Here is a 15,949-nt window from a genome sequence, read left to right as displayed (position 1 = left end):
TTTCAAATTCTACTGGACCAAATTGGCCAGCACTAGAAAAGCTGACACCCCTCTTTCCAGCTAGCTAGTCCCTTGTTCAGAGTATCGTTCTACATTATTTACCCAGAATTACCCTAATTCCTTTCAATATCACTTATACTTATAAATCACTGGGAATTTTTAATTCTCTAATGACAAGAGAGGTATTTTCTAAATTTGTTCTCCAATGGCTTGAACCCAGACTACTCAGATAATTTGTTCTAAGAAACTCAAAACATTACTTTAAATATGAGCTTTAATGCACAAAAATTAAAGCTATAATATCTAGTTATTTTGGATGCTTCAAATGAACTTTATTTGGTATCTTGTATATTGGACACTAACTGAAGTTTAGGAGGGGAAGAACTGCTGAAGTGGAGAGCCAGAGAATTATATGCTTTCTTGAAATTTAGTGGCAAGCTTTCATCCCAGAAACATAAGGGGATTCTTGAGGCCTGCAGTTGCATTCCTGACGCTCAGGGTAATCAATAAAATCTGGGGCAGGCAAGCCAGACAGGATCATTAGGGATTTGTTCCAGATTGTGAATGTTGGACAAACTGGAAGAATAAAGGTCACATCAAAAGTATGAAGATGGAGAGAGTTAGCTGGATCATAGAAAGACAGCATATTGTTGTCATAATCCAGAAGGACACCCAGGCGCTTCAACTGTGGGGGCACATCCACCAGCATTTCCTTGTTGTTATGTCTCACAACGAAGTTACTATTGCATCGAGAGAAAACCCATGAGGAGGCATTCTTGCCAATCCATTCATTCTTGGGAGCTGATTTATAGGCAATGCCAATTGCATACCTGTGAAACAGTGGAAAGGAGAGAGAAATAAATATTTAGTAATGATCTGTGTTATGCTAGATACCATACAGGATATATAAGAAACAGAATACATGTCTCTTCCTTTAATAGTTTATATTTAGATCCATAATGTTGATACCACTAGAACTTTAATAAGTTAGCAATTGAGTACTGTAGTAGTTTCCAACTCCTGGCTCAATGTATTTTCCATGATTTATTTTTAAAAGTTGGCACATTTTTCTAGGAGTGGTTTTCATATCTTTTAACCTTGACTTACTGGTATTATGTCTGTGCTATAGATCTGGATCTCCAGGAACCTAACAACAGGGGAGAGAAGAGAAAAGAATAGTGAGATCCACTCACCATGTTGAGGAAGCCATGACTACCTCCCAATAGTGGCAGCCACTGTCAATGAATATATTTCCTGCTGCCCCATAGCACCCTGTGCCACTAAACCTCTCTGGAGTATGGCTCTTCTTCAGAGAGCTTTCATCCTTCTCCATCTGCAATCCATCATTAGAGATCTTCAACTTCTTGTGAGTCATTTTGGGATCCAGTTTAAAGGGTTGGCCTGAAAGAAGTAGAAATAAGAAAACGCATGAGGAAATATTTAAGAATTCTTTGTCTTCCAGGACCATCACTATCAGAGAAGCCTTGATATGATGGTCATTCTTGGGTCAGTGCAAGTTGGCTATTTTTTATCATATTAAGGAAGCAGGCCAAAAGTCACCATATTCAATAAAATAAGAATATGCTTCCCTGGCCAGTGTAGCTCAGTTGGTTGGAATGTCATCCCATACACAGAAAGGTGTCAGGTTTGATTACTATGGTCAGGGCATACACCCAAGTTGAGTTTGATTCCTGGTCAGGGTGCATGTAGGAGGCAATAGATCAATGTGTTTTTTTTCTCTCTCTCTCTTTCTCCCTTCCTCTTTCTAAATCAGTAAAGAAACATATCCTTGAGTGAGGGTTTAAAAAATAATATGCTGCCCCCTTCATATATTATCAAATTAAAAGGGGACTCTTAGAGTCTCAAATATGTTTACTATTTTACTTTTATTACAGTAGGTGATTTGGTATTTGACTGGATTTCAGTATTTGAGGTGAAACAAAGTGAGGGAATTGATGAGATCATTGCTGCTTATTAGCAGACCAAAACTGAAAATAACTCATGAACAGGACTATTTTTTTTGCCCTCTTACAACTGGGATATAAATAATATAATTAGGTAACTTCATTAGAGTGACTATTGCATCAATGGTCAGATAAAATATTTGTTGTGTAGGATCATTTACAACATCGAATTCCTTATCTTCATATGACAAATCCAGGTACTAGGACCACCAATTGCTGTGAATGGCAAGAACCATATCATACAAAATTTGTCTGTGGCAGACACTGTTGGTAAACACAACATCCATTTCCTACTTTTTCTTTCTTACCCACTTTCACTATAGAGGCCAGAAAAGCTAAATACTCCAGCACCTAGTCTCCCTTGCTATTAGGGGTGGCTAATAAGATGGAAACAGTTGGAAGCAGAAGTCAGACAGGGTGTGAGAACCTTCTGGGAAAGTGAATGTTTTTATGATAAAAGGAACAGCCATCATGTATACCAGCCCTTTATCTTTCTTCCTTTCTTGAAAGAAAATATGACATTTACAGGTTGCAGTAGCTCTGTTGTGACCATGTGGCAAAAAGCTAATACAGAAAAGGAGAAGGAGCCTGAGTCTTTTATGACATCACAGAACTGATGCAACACCCTGAACTACATACCTTCAAACCTCTTGCTATGGTATTTTTAAAAATATATTTTTATTGATTTCAGAGAGGAAGGGAGAAGGAGAGAAATAGAAATATCAATGATGAGAGAGAATCATTGGTTGGCTGCCTCCTGCATGCCCCCTACTGGGGATGAGCCTGCAACCCAGGCATGTGCCCTGACTGGGAATCAAACTGTGATCTCCTGGTTCATAGATCAATGCTCAACCACTGATCCATTCCAGCCAGGCCAAACCTCTTGCTATGTTAGAGAAAGAAAAACAATACTTTGTTTAAGCTACTAACAAGTAACTATTTGTTAAGCTAAATTAGTTGAATTTTCTGTCACTTGCGGTCAAAAGCATTCCTAACAGGTATAGCTTCTCTGCAGTAGGATTTTAGCAGATTATCACAAATACAGTCATGCTCCACAAAATATTTCACTCAATGATGGACCACATATAGGATAGTGGTATGCCATATAGCCTAGGTGTGGAGTAGGCTATATCACCTAGGTTTGTGTAAATACATTCAATGACATTTGCACAACAACAAAATTGTCTAATGATTCATTTCTCAGAATATTTCCCTATTATTAAGTGGTGAATGTCTATAGTAGTCTTTTACTCAACTGTCCCCCAAGCATGAGGATGGAGTGCAGAGAAAAACCTTCACTAACATCCTCTAAAGCCACCAGCTAGTTTATGTATATCTGTATTTACATATCTTCCAGAGCTTTGAACAAACCCCTTGATCAAAGCACAAACTATAACAGTAAAGCTCCTCTACCCAGGGCCTCTAATGTCTCCTCAGGCTAAGTGTACTCCCTGGCACAGAGAGGAAAACTGATGTCTCCTTTCAGAATCACCATAACATACTGTTTGTTTTTAGTCGGGTAGGTTCACTGTTACGGCTGCCTGCTTGATTTATAGCTTTGACAATGAAGATGTAGCGTGTCCCACTCTGGAGTCCATGCACTGTGTAATGGTTCTGCTTAATGTTGGGAACAATCATCCAGCTATCCACCGAATTATACAGGCCTGTAACATGGGGAAAGACAAGGACATTAACCAACAGGTAATAGAAATAGAATGAAGAAGCACACTGAAAATTCATCATAAGCACCCGCCCCAAAAAAAAGGAATTTTGTTTTTTTCTGAGTCCTGGAATACATAGTAAGATGAACCTCCTCTGCTTCTTTCCTCCCATGGAGCTAGGCTCATGCCTAGTTCCTTGCTTCTGGTAATTAAATGTAACCACTAGGGAGAGTTAGTTACTTTAATTTTCTTCAAAATAATATAGGAAAAACTATTCTACAAAATCACAGAATCATCTCTTTTATGTAGTCTCTAGATCTTTACCTCAAAGGTCCAGCCCTCTGAGAGCAGAGTCTGGCCTTGTATGGATGAACAGTCCTGTGCAGAGCACAGGAACATTGAATCTCAAAACCAAAAGGACACCTAGACACCATATTTCCCTCATTTCACAAATGGGAAACTCAGATGGAGAGAAGAAAAGTGATTTGCCCAAGGCCACAGATAGATGGTGATGGTGCTGAGAATAGAAGAAACCTAGTCTCCTTAACACTAGTTCTGTGTTTTCTCCATTGCATCACAAGTCAGAGGGTGAACAACTGTCTTATTGTCTCTGTAAGGCAGCAACTCTCTCAGGGCTTATGGACTCAACTCTCCCATCCCATGCTCACTCTTATTTCGAAGACTAGTTGGGCTCCAGGTATCATAGGGAAGCTAAGGAGGTGACATGATAACCAAAGCAAAATATTATCTCCTCACTTGACGCTACAGTTTTATTCCTTCCTGGTTCTGATTCCAATATTCTTTTGAGGTTGGGTGGCTCAGAAACACACTATTATCTCGAACCTTCTTTCCTCCCAAGTTGGGAAAAGGTTCAGAGATCTATGTTTCTGATTTTGAAACTCTTTAGAGCATAAACATGGATTTAAACAGAGAAAAACGTACACAACTAAAAATGTATTTGGCCATGAAAAACACACATGGTGTCTAAATAAGACAAAGGAAAATCATTTGGGCAAAAATAAAAAGGATCCCAAATCAATTATATAGAAAAGATTCCTTTATTAACTTTTGGTCGAGAATATGTTTGTATATTTTCAGAAAACAACTCCAAGACCATGTGGATTCCTGCAACAGAGAGGAATTGACAGGTCTGCTCCAACCACGAAGACAAGAGGAGAAACAGTCCAGAGATGGAAGACGCTGACGACGCCTTGCCATGCTAGCAGTCAGCAGCTGTGCGTCGCAGCAGGTTGCCAGGACCAAACCAGAGAGGGTCGGACCTGCATTGCCACCATGTGCCCACCATCCAGATATCATTGCTGACATGTACACATAAGGAACTGTTTGACATTGAAACGGGGACTCAAACATTTTTTGTTATTATATGTTTATTTCTAGTCTGCAGAGGCAAGATTTTTTAAAGGAAAGAAATGGGGAAAAAATGGATACAGAGGCAAAGAAACATTGAACAGACTGTCAAACTACAGCGGGAAGGCAGAGCAGGTTGTGGGGGGGGGGCGGCTGTAAGAGATCAACCGAAGGACTTGTACGCATGCATATAAGCATAGCCAATGGATACAAGACACTGGGGGGGGGGGCAGGTAAAGGCATATACTGGGGGGAAGGGGAGCCCGGAGGGAGGTCAATGGGGAAAAAAAAGGAGACATATGTACTACTATTTGTAATACTTCAAACAATTTAAAAAAAAAGTAACAAAAAACAACAACACGTATTTGGCTAACTTTTAATAAAAGAGGGATCAACATTCTAGTCTGTGGATTACCTATGTTTCTCTCTTCTGTTATCTTCTTTTCAGTCAGTTTACTGCTTTTTAAACACAATTCTACCAAAGGGTGGTAGGAAAATGAATGGTGAATTTAGTCACTTCTATACAGCTGTAGTAAAGGGTTTAAGTGAGATTGAAAAGAAAAAAAACCAATGAATTTTTAAAAGCAATTTGTTCAGCAGGGTTTTATAACTAACTTGGGGGTGGGTTAGAAAAAGTCTAAATTAAAACTAGAAAAAGAAGCACAATGGAGGGCAAAAAGATATGCTATATAAAGAAGAATAATTAGTGGAAATGATCAGTGATTCTTAGGAAAAGATAATAAAGGATAAGAGCCAGAGACAATGCTTGAGTGTCATACCAATGCATAGTATGAATCATAAACTACACATGAAATTTTAATACAAAGAGGGAAATATATGATCTTCCAGACATACTTCTAACAATGCAAAACAGAAAAAACAAAGCAGGCTTCATAATTAAATATTATGCAACTGTAAAAATGTGTGAGGGAGATCTCTATGAACTGATATGGAGTAATTTCCAAGGTATATTGTAAATTGAATAAAGCAAGTTGTGTAAGAGCATGCATAATATGCTATCTTTTTGCGAGAAAGAAAGGCAAATAAGAAAACATACATACATTTGCCTGGAGTTATAAAACAACAATAACAGCAGGAAGGAAAAAAAAAAACAGAAAATAATGAAGTTGGTTACTTACAAGGGACAGGGATGGGTGAACAGGATTAAAAGTATATGGTAGTGACCGTGCTTTATCAGAGCTGTTTTTAATGACATTATTCTAGAATGTTTTATTTCCAGATGATGATAGAGAAGCTTTAAAAAAAATGGTGCCAGGTACCACAACAGTAACAGAACTTTTCTGTTTTCTGGAGATTTATTTTTTACCTTTTTTTTATTGGAGTGTGCTGGATGTCTCTAAAATTTTGTTCAGATTACTGCAGAACCTGGAAAAGCTGTTACTGCTATTGATACATAACATACTGCTATTGGTTATAATTATATATATAATTTGAATTTTTGAAACTTTATTTGTGCTGTTAACTTTGGAAAAATGATCCCAGTTGTACTGTGTTGGGTTGGCATTGTACAGAAGTTAACAGCCATATTGTTCTAGAAACATTCAACATAATTTTTTCCATTTCTACAGGGGTAACGCACTGTATTAAATATATAAGGTCTTAATCTACATGGGTTTGATTACAGAAACTAATAAAGTATTATCTAAATAAAAAAAAGTATATGGGAGAGAATGACACTTATATGAATATACCTTTTTTGTATAGTTTTTCCTTTTGGAATCATGCTGCTGTTTTATAAATTCAAAAGTTAAAATGAAATCAATATGATTGGGAAAAGTGAATATTAAAACTGAGGACAAACTGAAACAAATGAGCCCAACTGTGTTGCAAATGAAAAATAAAGGGATGGGGGTAGGAGGAGAATTGCAAACAAGTCCTGAACTGTTGTTTGTTTTATAGTGCTGTGGGCAAAGCAAATTCTGATGATATTGTAAATATATTGTGGAAGTGAGCAAATGAGTACATGTATTAATGTTGTTAGGAGCCAGGGTTCTCATTGTGGAAGTAGGAACATACAAATATGGAATGGGGGAAGGCAAAAAAGAACCTGGGGGATGGACTGGAATTGCAGGTATTGATGGAAACTCATGATATCTAAAAAATAAATATGTATGTGTATGTATATGTGTATATATATGTGCACATACTGTATGTGTGTTCATATATATACATACATGGGTGGATGTGTGTATTTCTAATCTCCAGCTCTTGGTCTCTAATACCATTCTCCCCCTAAATAAAGTGGTTTAAAAAGAGAAAAAATGTGGAAAAACCTCAAGGGAAGTGGCTCTCAGAAGCAAGGTTCAGTCAACAGTGGCAGGCAGACTGGCAGGTAGGACTGGAACCATGAATCTTCATGAATAATTATTCCTAGTAAAATAGTTTTAGTTTATCTGCCCACTGCCATCAAAAGTTTTGCTTCAGGGTCTGCCCTTGTCCCAGTCCTATTCTACTTTCTATCAATCATCAGAGGAAGACATGGAAGGCAGCCTGGAAGGGGAAGTAAATGTATTGGAAGGCAGAAACTGGTCAAAAGGATATTGGCAGGCTAGAATGAGGAATCAAAACTAACCAGATAAAATGTAATAGGGATGAATTCAAGGTGTTGTATTTCCATGTGGACAATCAATTAATTGAAAAGGAATAGGATTTGAAATTCCTAGGCATGTCAGCTGACTATATGCTCAGCCAACACTGAGTAATCAATACACTATTCATTAAAAAATCTATACTAATAAAAGGGTAATATGCTAATTAGACCAGGAGACCTTCTGGACTTCCTTCCAGACAAAGCCATGGTGGCCGGGCCGAGGCAGAGGTGGTTAGGGGCGATCAGGCCAGGATGGGAAGGGCAGTTGGGGGTGATCAGGCCGGTGGGGGGGGGCAGTTGGGGGCGAGTAGGCTGGCGGTAGGGCAGTTGGGGGCGAGCAGGCCGGGGGGCAGTTGGGGGTGAGCAGGCTGGTGGGGGGAGCAGTTGGGAGCGATCAGGCTGGCGGGAGGGCAGTTGGGGGTGAGCAGGCAGGGGGCAGTTGGGGTGAGCAGGCCAGCAGGGGGGGCAGTTGGGGGCGAGAAGACGGGCAGGCAGAGTCGTTAGAGGCGATCAGGCAGGCAGGCAGGTGAGCGGTTAGGAGCCAGCGGTCCCAAATTACAAGAGGGATCGGGCCTAAACCGGCAGTCGGACATCCCCCGAGGGGTCCCAGATTGGAGAGGGTGCAGGCAGACTGAGGGACACCCCCTCCCCGTGCACGAATTTCGTGCACCAGGCCACTAGTAAAAAAATAAAAGGTTCCAAGGAGAAGGGCAACAGGTAATATACAGAGAAATAATCCAGCTATCCCCTGAAATGGTCAGACTACTTTTGGAGTATGTTTACTTTTTTTTTAATCCTCACCCGTGGATATTTTTTCCATTGCTCTTTAGAGTGGAAAGGAGGGAGAAGGAGGTACAGAGAGAGAAAAATATTGATGTGAGGGAGACACATCAACTGGTAGCCTCCTACATGTGCCCTGACTTGGGGACAGGATCGAACCTGCAACCCAGGTATGTGCCCTTGAGCGGGAATTGAACACGTGATCCTTTGGTTCACAGGCTGACACTCTAACCACTAAGCCACATCGGCCAGGGCTATATTATGAGCCATTTTGACAAGTAGAAGTGTGTCCATACCAAGACTACTAGGATGGTAAAAGGTCTGAAACATGAGAAGCAATTCAAATAACTGAGGATGTTTAGCCTGGAAAAAAGAAAATTTAGAAGAGACACAAGAACTACCTAAAATTATCTGAAGAATTGTCATGTGAAAGATTGATTCAGTTTGTTAGTGAGGCATAAAATGGCAGGCTTAGGACTAATTGGTAGGTGTGGCTTAATATAAGGAACATTAGCTTGAAGTCTGACAGGCTTGAGTTTAAATCTTGACTCCATCAGTTTGTAGCTTTGTGACCTTGGGCAATTCATTTTGACCCTCAGTTTCTTCATCTATAAAACAGAATTAATATCATCTATTTCATAAGGCTAAGTAAGAACTCATGAGGACTAAATAAGATAATGTATGTGGGAGTGATTGAAAATGGCAAAACATAATACAGGTGTAAATTATTATTGTCATTATTATTTACTAGGAAAAGAGTTAGACCTTTTATAAAGAAGCACTGACAATTATTTACAGCTGTTTAACTAAATAAGCTGTTTTGTTAGAAGTGAAATATCCATCACTGGAAATGTTCAATCAGAGACAGGATAATCATCTACTGGGAAGCTGGTAGAACAAAAGAAGATTAGAATAGATGACTTCTAATGTCATCCCTTCGAATTCTAAGATGCTATGATCCCATTGCTATTAACAATTAACCTTTAAGCTTTTCTTTACAAAGGACTATATAACCTTTAAAATAAAGGTGGCAGCCTTTAGATCTTTGCCACTATTTGGACTTATTCTCAACTCCAGGAGACCACTGTTCTCCCCATATCAGGAAGAAGAAGCACAGTTGCTGGCTCTAAGACATTCCTGAGCAAGAAAGACAAAAGTGCAGAAAAGCATGTCAGGAAGGCCTTAGAGTTTGTGACTTCACAAAATGAAGAAATACCCAAGAACACCCACAGCTATCTTGGCCAAGTGGCTTAGGTTGGAACTGCACGAGGCAAGTGTTTTCGAGAGTTTGACCCCAAATGTCCTCTCACCTCTCCACCCCACTACGTGGCCCAGAATTGTCACAATTCAGCAAAAGGAAGCCTATCAGTAGGGTTTCACTGGAAAAACTCCTCTCATGCAAGCCTGTGAAGTCAGAAACAGAAGCACAAACACACAGGTAAAAGAAAATACTAATTAGCAGCTATGCAGATGCAACCTTAGGATGGAAATCAGTTCCAGTGTTGAATCTAGCTTTAATTCTGCTTTCATTTCCATTTTTCCCCAGTGCATTGAGGGGAACTTGCACCTTGAACCCTCTTACCTGGCCATCAATGAGTTAAGTTCTTACCCTGCCCTGTCTTGATCCAATTCATCAGAAGGTGAAACCATAAGAGCTAAATGACTGCTTTTTGAACATCTTTCATTTTCTGGCCCACTGACAAGTTTTTATATTTGGTGTAATTCTTTGAAGAAAGGGAGAAGGGGTAAAGGGAAGAGTGACAGAGGCAGGAAGCTTGTCACTATATTTACTAATACAAATGGGTATGGTAAAGGAAGTAGTAGTCTTTGAACATAATGTATTTTACCATGGTAATGAAGTGGAAGAAAAGTCAAGGGGAGAGATGTTCACACACATGGAATCAGCAATGATGGTGGCTTAGCTACCCAGGAACAAAATATGAGCTCTATTCTGACTTGGAAGAGTGGAGTGACATGGATTAACTGAGGAAAGGCTAAATATTACATAAACAAATGGCAGTGGCCCCAGTGACTGCCCAGCAAGGAAATACACAACTTGCTGATGGGCCCTTTGCAATGCCCTGGGGGAGCTTATACTATCTACAAAACACTGTTCTAAACAACCTAACATGTCTTACAAACACTTGCCTCGTGGCGCCCCGGCCAATCTTGAGCAGCTTACTGCTTCCTTACATTTCCTTATCTCTGGCCACAGGCCCCAACTACACCATGACTTACTGATGAAGTTAGCCTGGCCAGTGAATATGGTGTACTGAAGCTCATAGGAGCTGATGCTGAACTCATCATCCGAGATCCAGTGGACTGTAATGGTATCATGGGAGGCAGTACAGAGTTCCTCTCGGATAGATGGTGGGTTTGGGGCTGTAGGAAAAGGTAGAAAAGAAGGTAAGGAAATCACACTTTTTGTTCTGGAATTTTACAATCATTACTTTTGCTGCTCAACCCAACATCTTGTTGTGAGATTTTAATAAGAAGTTTTATACTTCACATACCATAGAACCTAAAGATAAGGGCAGAGACCTTAAGTCCCCCCAACTCACTTTTGCTTCAATGATAAAGACATATTAGGCAAAGATATAAGCCTAAGTTATTGAGATGAATGACCAATTGTCTACACTGTCTGCAAACACAGGTAAATATTAGACCAAAGTGGTCACATGGTTTTCTTATTACATGACCTTCAACCTATTACTTTTTTATTTCAAAATAAGTTTTACTATATATGTTTGGCAGTATACTAAAGTGCAAAATAATATGTTTCCCTCATCTGTAAAATAAGGATGATAATTACATCATAGATTTGTTGCAAGGATTCATGACATAAAATTAATATACAGTGTCTGGCATAAAGTAGATGTTCAATAAATGACAGCTATTTTAATATATTAACTAAAATAACTACAAAGTTATGTGTGTGTATTTTTCTCAGGAAATGATCATTCAAATAATCCTGAATGTAGCCAGCATTTTTTAAAGGCTGGTTGCATTCCCTCATTTTCTAAAACTGTCTGCAAGCCACATATTTCTTACATTTTTCTTCCTAATCTGCCAATTCTTAAAGTTTCCTTAAAACCATTTGGGTGGTATCTGTACCCATGTGGGACATTCTCTAATATTCCATCATTGCCACCTGAGTTCTACCTCCATAACAAGTAACAATATATTACTGATAGGTTCATAAGGAAAAATCCTTTAGCAACTTTTTATTTTTTACCTTTAAATATGGATGTTATACCTATTCTGCCCCAGAAATGTTTGATAAATCATCTTTCTTTTCTGTTACATTAACTAAAATGTGTTCTACTTAAAAAGACACATGTACCATTTCATAGGTTATAAAAGCATTTTCATTATACATATTGTCCTTTCCAGATTATTTTAAAGTATAAGCACACCAAAAGAAAAAAATAAAATGAGAAAGGAAGCACAGTATTTTCACACCTGTTAAATAATCTAGCCCCTCTAGCAATTTCTTTTCTCTGGAAAAATCTAAAGCAAAGTTTTCAAAGGCATCATTAAAATTGATGTCGGGAATCAAAACTTGAGAAGATGCAGTTGCCATAGCGACCCTGCAAAAGAAAAAAAGTACATCAATATACATCAAAATAAGTTTGCAATCATTATGCAGTGTTTGATTTCTGGTTTAACAAGGTGAAATTAAATGACTTGATTCATTAAGTGAAAAATCTCATATCTGTGCTTTGCCAATGGAAACCATTTAAATGTTAATCATCAGGAACCAATCAAGGGTTGTATCATATTTATTCACATATGTTCACTTCTCAAACACACTCCCCCATCCTGTCTTAATTTTGAGAAGTAAATACTGGATTCTGCCCTCCCCCGCCCCCCCCCCCGGCTCACTGCATCAACTTCCATCTGGCAGGAGTCATCAAAACTAGACCTCTGAAGGCTTGGTAAGAGCAATTTGAAAGATTTTTTATGTTAATAAATAAGCCAGCACATTGGAGCTGAGTTAAAGCCTTCCACTAAGTACTGTACTTTATTTGACCTTTTATAACATTTACATGTAATTGTATTATTTTCTAGTTGTATAATGTTATGCTAGTTTTATCTCCTCAACTAATTCTAAGCAACTCAAGAGAAGGGTTCATATTTTGTACCTCATATCTTCCATGGTCCCTAACAGAGTGTTGGACACATGGTGAATCAATAAATACTGAAAGAATAACTGAATAACTAATAACAACACACTGCTAACATTTATTTAGTATTTTTACATACATACATAAATACATACATACTTTACATACATTATCTAATGTTTTTTCCATTTTGTAAATGAGAAAGATGACACATAGAAAGATTAAAAAACTTGCCCAAGGTCATAAAACCAGTAAGGGTCAGAAAAAAAAAGAAATATAAAATATAACTGAACCCATGTTCATTGCTTCTCAACTTCATATCTTAACCATTTAAGACAGTTCCTTTTTTGAAAAAAAAATGTATGTATGGATTCCAAGATGGCTGCAGAGTAGGTGGAAGCTCAACTCACCTGCTCCCAGTGCCAAACCAGATTTACAGCTAAATTATATGGCAATCAACCTGAATAACCAACTGAACGCTAGCTGGACTGAAATGTTATAACCAAGAATTTACAGAAGACACCACATAGAGCCTGATAAGAAGGGTCGAGATGCAGAAAGATCTGAGAAGCTGGAGGGATATCTCAGCTGTAAAACTCCCTCTCCCCAGAAGTGTGGGGTCTCAACGCTATGCTGGGATTCTCAACCCAGAGCAACAAAAATGAGAGAAGGGAGTCTGCTAGAGACCCACATGCCTCCTTCCCAGGTTCGAGCACTCCTATTATTACAGCACCATCTAGTCCTTCAACTACTAGCGATACCACCTTGCTGAGCTCAGGTCCTATAGAGGGGTCAGCTGGCTGCACTCAGCAGGGAACTTCAGGGCACTCTTTTCCTGGGGAAGCTCTTGGTGGAGACTCAGACAGTGATTGAACTGTGTAGCTTGGGAAGTGGACATTTCTTCCCCACCTCTAAACACAGGTGGCACCACCCCCACACCTGTTGAATTACTTGGACTGCCCTACCACCATAGAGGGATCAGAGTGCCATGCAGAGCTGGAATGTTCAGAGCATGTCTCCTAGGAAGGATTTGTCTGAGAAACAGACAGATGGACACTGACTTGTGTGGCTACATCACAAGGGGCCACTCCTATCTTTCCTGTGAACTCAGCCCATACTATTTCCCAATTGGAGACTAATTTGATCTGGCTTTCTGTTATGTGAGCTCAGTCACATGGGGAGATCAGAGGGCTATTCAGAGCTGGATTCTTTGGTGCATGTCTACCTCAGATGCTCTTTCTGGGAAGGGAAAGAAGTGACCATCCCCCTCCTACAGGCTTACTGACACCACCCCCAACAGGAGACTGTTCGGATCTGCCCTCCCAAGTCCCAGTGGTCCCACACTGCTGAGCTCAGGCTCCTTCAGGCAGATTATGAAACAGACTGAGTTGTGTGGTTCTAGGACATGGACCATTTTCCCCTTGCATGCCCAACTGAAGTATAGCCCTCCCTTCACATAGCCAAATCATGGTCCTTTGGGCCTGATTAATTTTGCTGGCCTCACCCTCATGATTCCCCGAGACTCTGCCCCACCATAAAGGTGTCTGAGCACCCAGCAGGTGGCAGCTAGACTTAGTATACCTAAGGACTTTTGCTGAGTGGCCACAGAACCAGCACTGGCACCATATTTGAATCTGCATCGATCTGGTGAACACTGTCACGCCCCTGTGTGGTGACTCAGAGTTTACCTCAGGCAAATCAAATACCTCCAGAGGCTATTTCAGTGATTGAGCATAATGGGAGCCGGGAGATGGAGATAGGCAGAGGTAGATCTCAAGGTACTTTGGGACTTTTGATGATCTGCCCCTGGACCTGGTGGTGGTAACAGCTAGCCTTGGAATGCAGCTTGGTCCTGCTCATGCACACCCCGGATAAGTACAGATAGCCACAAACTGTAGATCACTTTCTAGCTCCAAACAGGTTACCCAGGGCCAGTCACAGACAGTGTCTGATATGGGCCTGCACCAGAGTCACTCCTAGAAGCGCAGAAACAACACATCCAGTGCCCAGCCACAGAAAGCATGAGAGCAGGATCCAGTAAGTTTCACAAGTAGCATATCCAAAGGAAAATCTCGGTAGGCATCTAATCCTGCTGAGGTGAATTCTGTGTCAGGTGGCCAGTACCTGCACAGTAGCTCGCATGCTGTGGTTGGGGTTGATCCTCACAGTCAGTCAGGCTGAAGGGTGATCCCATGCACAAACAGACCAATGGCAATCAAGTTTTCAATTACAACAGGAGGGACAACATAAACTGGACATGCCTGGAGTACCATATCAAGTGATCAAGGAGTCTGTACCACTGGACCCCTAGGACACCTATTACATAAGACCAACTTACCAAGACTGGAAGTCACAGCAGATCAACCTAATACATAGAAACAAAAACAAAGAAGCAGCAAAATGTGGAGAGGAAGAAACATACCCCAAATGAAAGAACAGGAGAAATCTCTAGAAAAATAGATAAATTAAATGGAGCCAAGCAACTTATCAGATGAAGATTTCAGAAAAATGGTTATAAGGATGCTCAAGGAACTTAGTAAAAATGACAATGTACTTAGTGAGAACTACAACAACATGAAAAAGGACGTAGAAATCATAAGAAAGAACCAGTCAGAAATGAAGACTACAATATCTGAAATGAAGACTGCATTAGAATAAATAAACAATAGGCTGGACAATGCAGAGGATAGAATCAGTGATTTGAAAATCAAAAGAAGAAACAACCAATAAGAACAGAAAATAGAAAAAGAATTTAAAAGATGAAGACAGTTTAAGGGACTTTTGGACAACATGGAGTGTAACATCTGCATCATAGGGGTGCCAGGAAGAGAAGAGAGAGAGCAAGGGATTGAGAACATATTTGAATAAATAATGACCAAAAATTGCCCAACCTGAAGGAAAAAGACCAGAAAGCTCAGAGAGTGCCAAATAAAATGAACCCAAAGTCGCCCACACCAAGACACATCATAGTAAAATGGCAAAGTATAAGGACAAAAAGAGAATCTTAAATTCAGCAAGAGAAAGACAGTTAGTTAGCTATAAGGAAGCTCCCATAAGACTGTCAGCTGATTTCTCAACAGAAGTATTTCAGGCAAAAAGGGATTGAAATGAAATATTCAAAGTGATAAAAAGCAAGGACATACAACCAAGACTATTTTACCCAGTAAAGCTATAATTTGAAATTGAATGAAAAATAAAGAGCTTCCCAGACCAAAAAAAAAAAAAGTTAAAGAAGTTTGATACCACAAAACCAGCACTGTAAGAAATGTTAAAGGGCCTTATTGAAGAAAATAAGAAAAGAAGTAGGAGGGAAGGTGGAAGTGGAGGAAGAGAGGAACATAGTTAAAAGAATAAAATGGCAATAATTACTTACCTATCGATAATTACTTTAATGTAAATGGCTTACATGCTCCAACTAAAAGACACAGGGTAGCTGAA

The 15,949-nt window shown here is 39.6% G+C and overlaps 1 protein-coding gene across 3 annotated transcripts in view; it reads right to left on the bottom strand.

The window, feature by feature from the left end:
- Positions 1-258: 258 nt before the first annotated feature.
- MID2 (midline 2) overlaps positions 259-15,949 on the bottom strand; it is a 137,773-nt gene continuing 122,082 nt past the window's right edge. For 2 of the 3 annotated variants that reach the window (XM_080653577.1, XM_080653576.1), the window contains exons 6-10: positions 11,847-11,974; positions 10,623-10,766; positions 3,467-3,628; positions 1,194-1,401; positions 259-830 (exon numbers count right to left, since the gene is read on the bottom strand). In XM_080653577.1, the coding sequence (XP_080509703.1) occupies positions 428-830; positions 1,194-1,401; positions 3,467-3,628; positions 10,623-10,766; positions 11,847-11,974 (1,045 nt within the window). In that variant the 3' untranslated portion in view covers positions 259-427. Of the gene's footprint in view, positions 831-1,193; positions 1,402-3,466; positions 3,629-10,532; positions 10,767-11,846; positions 11,975-15,949 lie in introns of all 3 variants that reach the window. The other variant, XM_080653575.1, reaches the window with a different exon arrangement.

Source organism: Plecotus auritus, assembly GCF_963455305.1.
Source record: "Plecotus auritus genome assembly, chromosome: X".
Taxonomy (NCBI): Eukaryota; Metazoa; Chordata; class Mammalia; order Chiroptera; family Vespertilionidae; genus Plecotus; species Plecotus auritus.
This window is presented reverse-complemented; position numbering and strand designations above follow the sequence as displayed.